This window comes from Centroberyx affinis, unplaced genomic scaffold, assembly GCF_046629955.1.
Source record: "Centroberyx affinis isolate AG114_WGS23_722 - 3 ecotype Tasmania unplaced genomic scaffold, CSIRO-AGI_Caff_v1 ptg004359l_1, whole genome shotgun sequence".
Taxonomy (NCBI): Eukaryota; Metazoa; Chordata; class Actinopteri; order Beryciformes; family Berycidae; genus Centroberyx; species Centroberyx affinis.
The window spans coordinates 697,501-704,050 of NW_027282055.1; the positions used below are offsets into that span (position 1 = coordinate 697,501).

The window sequence follows — 6,550 nt, forward strand, 5'->3', positions numbered from 1 at the left end:
CGCACACACACACACACACACACATATACATATATAAGACCGAAACCATCAACATTAAAATGTAAACGCATGAAAGCACGCTGCAGAACACTCCGGTTCCTCCTAACTTCAGCGTTCCATCTCCCCGGCTCTTACAAGATGAAGGGAAGGAGGAAAAAGCCGAGGAGAGTTTCCCCTCCTGCCAGGATGAAAGCCCCTTTCACTTAGGAGAACATTAAGAGAACAAACTAGCATCACAACAGGAGGGGGAACAGTCAACCGTGGCCCGCTCTCACATCAAACGCAGCCACCATTAATATTGTAATGCTTCCTCCCTCAGAGTCTGAAATCAAATACAAGACTACCAACATGGTCAGAAAGAGAGCTGGTTGCAGACTTCTCTTTTATCTACGCTTTAACCTAAAAATACCTATGTGTAGTATGTGTGCGTTCACGTACAAATGACTATAAACTTGGACAACTTCTTATTCAATTGGGATACTTCTTTGCTTCAGTTGTTTTATTTTCTTCATTACTTGTATCTTCCATCACTTCAGTTGTGTTGTTCATGCTTACACCTGCTTATTGCTGCATTACTTCACTTTTCTTGCATCAAGGGTGTCCGTGATAAATCACACAAACACAAAATAATAACAAAAAATGAAGAAAAAATAATAAAAAAACAGAGTAATTGTGTGTGTGTGCTGATGCTCAGCTCGTGTGAGTGCACATGTGAGCGTGCCTGATTCTAAGTATACACCCTGGGAATAATAGCGGGCAGCAGATACTATATGTGTATGCATGAGCATCGAGTGGCCGCTATTGATCTCCTGTGGTCTGCCAGTGGGATGTAAACACTGTGTCTTTCAACAGGAAGCTCCACTCAATACGAGCCGCCGTCAACGACAGCTTCACAGAAAACACAGCGCACAGACGCCCTCCCTGTTATCGAATCAGCACACACAGCGAGGGTGAGCGGCCACTATCAGAATGAGTGTGTGTGTGTGTGTGTGTGCGTGTGTGTGTGTGCACACAACCGCACATATGTATACAAACATATAGTCGCTGCAGGGTGATTTTTTTTTATTCAATTTAAGGATTACATGCCCCTTTATGGGTTGAGAAAATTCTACAACTGTAGGGTTTTAAAACCTTAAAAAAAAAAAAACAATTAATCAAATAGTTGTCAAGCTAAAAAAAAATATAATTTTCTTAGTTCCTGAAAAGTTGACATTTTGGAGATACAAGGTTTCCCCCACTAATAGTGATAAACAAAAATTGAAATCATACCCACACCCACACAGAAACACAGGCATGCAAACAAATGCACACACAAGCACACACACACACACACACGCACACACACACAGACACACACACACACACACAGACACACACACACGCACACAACAAACACATGTAAGCTGTGACTGGAACAAGCTAAGCCCGTCAAACATCACAGAGGAGATAATCCATGTGCCAAGTCTAAAATGAATCTATGTTATATTGATTCTGTCCGGGCGCCGCGCTGCTCCGCTAACAACCCGTGAATAACCGACCGTGGAGGACACTTACACACTGAGCACATCTGGCCGACAAACCTCGGTGTCTGCTAACTTCCTTGAGTATTTCTTTTCACTCGGCTGAAGATCGGGACAGTCTCTCAGCAGCGGCTCAGAGGGGCTTCCCGGTATCCGTGTCTGATTCGAGAGCCTGATGCGCGATTTGGAAGTCCCACGCCTCACGCCCAGATTCTGTCATGATGAAGAGTTTTGTTCACCTCAGAGAGACTTGTGGTCACATTTTTACACTCGCTAAAGAGAGATTGTGTTTAAGCTATTGTTCACATTACTGAATTAGACAGACACACACCGAGTATGTACATGTACAATTCAGGAGCATTTTAATCTTCAGGCAAGCAATATTCTGTCCAGTGTAAATCAATGAGATTGAGGTTGGGGGTTCAAGTCTCATAGGTCAGCCATACTCAGAATCTATGCACTTGTAAAACACTTTGGATACAAGTGTCCACCAAATGGCATATATCATCTTATTAAATTAAACACTCGATTCACTGTTGTTTGTTCCCCATTTTGGAAGACTTTGTCCACTCTGCAGGTGAAAGGTTTCACTTGTTTAACACCAAACCAGGAGTTAGACACATTACAAGTATCACAACACAGAGGCGCTCCAACATCTGGCTCCAGTTATCACAAGTCTCACTCAACCCTGCTACCACAGTGAGATACAGATGCTGGCGAGCCAGGGCAGAACAACACACACACACATACACACACACACACACACACACACACACACACACACACACATACACACGCCGCTCCGTCAGCGTCTGGCCACGGTGTGTTTTGTCACTCCGTTCCTCCGTTTTCCCAACCCGTGTTTCTGGTAAAGGGCCTTTTTAGTTCCAGCTCGGGCCTGCGGTTGAAAGCATCTCCCTGAGGAAAATAAGCATGACTCGCTCCAGTGAAGACATCTGCCCTTTGAAAGCGAGCGTGGCTGTTTGAACAGCTGTCAGAGCACACCGTGCGTCTCAGACCTTCCCTGATAAAACAGAGGCAAGTCTGGGGGGAAAAAAGACGGAGGACAGATACTAAATGGGGAGAAGGAGACGTCCACCGGTGCTGATACACAAGGCAGATGGGAACAGGCTCCCTACCTACCTACTGCTGTGGAGGCAAATACGGGATGACCAGGAGAGCTACAGCAAACTGTCTGGGTCACTCCCGCTCAGGACTGGCAACTACGCCAAAAACTGACATTTACATTTCGGGGATTTAGCTGACACTCTAGTCCAACAGCAGAGTAAGCTTCAATTCCTACAGATCCTTAAATTCCTGTAGATTGACAAAATTACAAGTAACCACTAGGAGGTCAAGGGTCAAAGCCACAGCATCCGGACAGACTTAGAAAAGTCTGAAAAAATGGGAAACTGAAGAAAATGAATATTGTGGCGTGGGCTCAAAAAGCCACATGCATGGTGTTGTTTTAACAAGGGTTAAAACAACACCCACAGACCCCTTTTCTGACACCCGTCCACCATCAGCATCATCAGTTATTAAGGGTGTAACCTCCTAATGGCATTCCTAAAGACTTGAAAGTGTAAGTATATTTAATGAGATCTAGCTATTGAAAAACAGGGATTAATGCCATGATGACTAAGTACAAAAGAAGCATGACTAAGTACAAAAGAAGCTCGTTACAGCTTGTGAGACCCATGGATGTAATTTCACTAAAGTCGAAAATTAGCAAAGTATAAAAGTTGATTTTTATGGTCCATTTTGTACTTCAGTGTGACTTTGCACGGCCATCGCTACTGTAGTACGCCAGCAGGCAGACTCTCACATCCCAAGAAGATTTGAAGCTTAACACTTAAGACTTTTGGTCCTGAAGTGACTGTCTGTTAACCAGTCAAGAGGAACAAGCGCATGTCAGACTTAGAAAAGTGCTGGGAGCTCAATTGCATTAAAGCTCTTAGTTTGCCTGAGCTCCAATCTAATTGGATAAAGCTGGAAAAGCGGCTTCCAATGTGCAAGAATCCATTTTTTTTTTCCCAAACTCACTTTTGGAGGAGAGATGCTCCCCATGTTCTATTCCACCCTATCTTTTGTCCTTGTCAACATTCCCCAAATGAGATTCCCAAAATCAGGAGGTGAGGGGAACACGCATGCACGAGTGCACAGGCAAACATTGTCAGACAGACACACCTCTCACACCAGCACTCCGGCTGGCATCTTTTCCTTTCCTGTCCTTATTAAAATTCCATATTGAGATTCCTTCCTGCCACTCCGCCTCCCTGGCCCTGTCACTCAGCCAGCACCACAGATAAAATCAGTAAGTTTCAACAAAGACACACACACACACACACACACGCATGGAGACACAGCACACATGCACAATCCAAACTTTTCTTAAGACAACTCGTCCCTGCTCCCGCCCTTTATGTGTGGGATGAAAGTTTCCTTTAGGTGATATGTATGAGAGGGTATATCAACGTATCCCCCTCCCGCCTTCGCCCCTCTCCACCCCCCCCCCCCTTCTCATTGTCATTATTTTCGATGGTGTCCCCCTCTGATCTGCTGAGCCTTTGGGTCCTCTCTCTCTCTCTCTCCTCTCTCTCTCTGTCTTCCTCTGGTCCCTTTCATCTGTCAGGCGCTCCCCTTGGCGACCGCCACTGAGGGGGTTTGATTTCCCATCATGCCTAGCATTGCCTCCCCTGACTTCGGTTCCCTCTCTCTCTCTCTCTCTCTCCGCTCTCTCTCTGTCTCTGAGGTGGAGGCGAGGCGAGCGTCGTGCCCCCGCGCCGTTGGGCAATTATCCCCGGGAGTAATGAGGAGCGGCTCTCTCTCCGCACCGCGCTGACTGACACCTCTCCCACTCATTTGTCAACAAATCAGACGGCTGGTGTGGGCGGCCATATTGAGCTGAGGGTTGTCGTTGGGAAGCTGAGGCTGAGGCGCATCGCCGCGTCTGTCTCTCCCTCTCCCTCTCTCTCTCTCTCCCTTTCTCTCTCGCTCTCTTTCTTTTTCTCTATCCTCCTCCAACCCTCCCTCCTTCGCTCCCTCTCTATCTCTGCCACCTCGTTATCTCTGACAGGGTGTCATTCGTTCCGACTCTCACTCCTCCTATGTCAACCCTCCATACGCTCCGATGTATTTGTGTTCCTCAGCGCCAAGAAAAGTCTGACTTCCAATAGGCCTAATGGTCATATGTGGCTAATGATCACTAAGCTGAATAAGTGACACTATTCAATTTACTTGTGTCAAAGTCAGTCACAGCCAGTCGGTGTAAACACTTTGCCCAACTAGGCGATGATGACTAGAGTGCAAAAGGGGAAACATGCTCAGATACGTCCTTACACACAAAGGTTCCTTTCAATTTGTCACCTTTCGTCAATGCAGTTGTAGAGGATATGGAAATCTTGTCCGCCGTGTCATGTCAGGTTGTGTGAACTCTTTGATGTGGCAATTAAACGAGGCATATTTCACTACAAACTGAAAGGTGCTGTGAGATGAGGGAATGTGTGTGAGTGTGTGTGTGTGTGTGTGTGTGTGTGTGTGTGTGTGTGCCTGCATGCAAATGTGTATGTAGTCAGGCTTGCATGCTACGCAGCGCGTGTTTGCACGCCTGAACACGCATCATAAGTGTGTTTCTCTGTGTGTGAGTGTGTTTCTCTGTGTGTGAGTGTGTTTCTCTGTGTGTGAGTGTGTTTCTCTGTGTGTGAGTGTGTTTCTCTGTGTGTGAGTGTGTTTCTCTGTGTGTGAGTGTGTTTCTCTGTGTGTGAGTGTGTTTCTCTGTGTGTGTGTGCTGAGTGTGTACTCACTGCGCTCCTTGCGGTCCTCGGGGCTGGACGAGGCTTCTCCATCAGACAGGAGTCCTGACATGGAAAACAGCTTCCTCGCCGAGTCGTCCCCGGCCTTCAGGGAGCCGCCTGGGGAGCCAAAGTCAAACTCCTTGCCCTCCGCCTCCGGGAAGCAGCCCTTCAGCCTCTTGGCGGGGGTGAACGCCGACTGGTAAACCCCCGACTCCCTCTCCTCGTGCGGGGAGGAGAAGGGTCGGAAGGCCCCCACCCCGCTGTGGTTGAGCATGCCCAGGGTGGAGCAGTCCAGGTTGGGTGGGGTGAACTGGGGGTGCAGGTGGAGCAGGGAGGCGGGGAAGTCTCGCGAGGGGAAGGCGCCCGACACGGGGCCCTGCCGGTGGTGATACATGGAGGTGAAGGTGTAGGAGGCCGAGGGGAAGGGCAGGTGGAGGTCCTTCTCCACGGAGGCGGGGACGCCGAAGGGCCTGGGCGCCTGGCAGGGGACGGAGGCGTCGCGGCCGGCCTCGGCGGTGGAGGCGAGGACCATGAGGGCGGGGGAGGCCAGCGGGGCCGGCAGGTAGGAGGGGCTGTCCATCTTGAAGGGCCGGTGGAGGTCCATTCACTCCTCCCTGTTTCTGCTCCTCTCTCTGTGACTGGGGAGAGCGACGGGACAACTGGACCCAGCGGAGAGAGAGAGAGAGAGAGTCTTGAGGCGGAGCGAGCGGCAGGCAAACCTCACAGACAGTCCATCCTAAAAGACTGAGCTGTGGGGACATGAGGAGAAAAACAATTTGTTTTTAAAAGGTGTTTTATTTTAAAAGGTATTTTTTTCTTTCAAATGTCCCACATAAAAAGTCAGTTGTTATTTTCACATTTATTGGGTAATAATTTGTGCTGTTCAGTTGAGCAACATTATCAAGAAATAATGATAGGTTGATGCAGGCTGAAAAAGTCAATCCATTTGATTTTCTTAACAGTTTACAGGGTAATTGTTTTTATGATCCCCAGTACGCCAAAATCTTCACAATGTTCATCCCTTCATTTTGAGAACAGATCCAACCGTAACTTCTGAGGCATTTTTTTAAATTACGGATTTGGACTGATTTCAGTGGAGAATAACGAGGCCTACTGTGCCTGTAAATAATTACGACGGAATAAATAGCCAATAAAACACACACGTAGCCTGGGCCTGTAACAGATAAATTTAATACTGAAGTAAGCAATTGCATTTGGGTAAATCATTGGGTAAAT

General features: G+C 47.6%; 1 protein-coding gene across 1 annotated transcript in view; it reads right to left on the bottom strand.

Moving 5' to 3' along the window:
• The window catches only part of rnf220b (ring finger protein 220b), a 25,351-nt gene extending 19,433 nt beyond the window's left edge, over window positions 1-5,918 (bottom strand). The window contains 1 exon segment of the mRNA XM_071543649.1: window positions 5,324-5,918. Coding sequence (XP_071399750.1) covers window positions 5,324-5,918 — 595 coding nt within the window.
• Window positions 5,919-6,550: the final 632 nt, after the last annotated feature.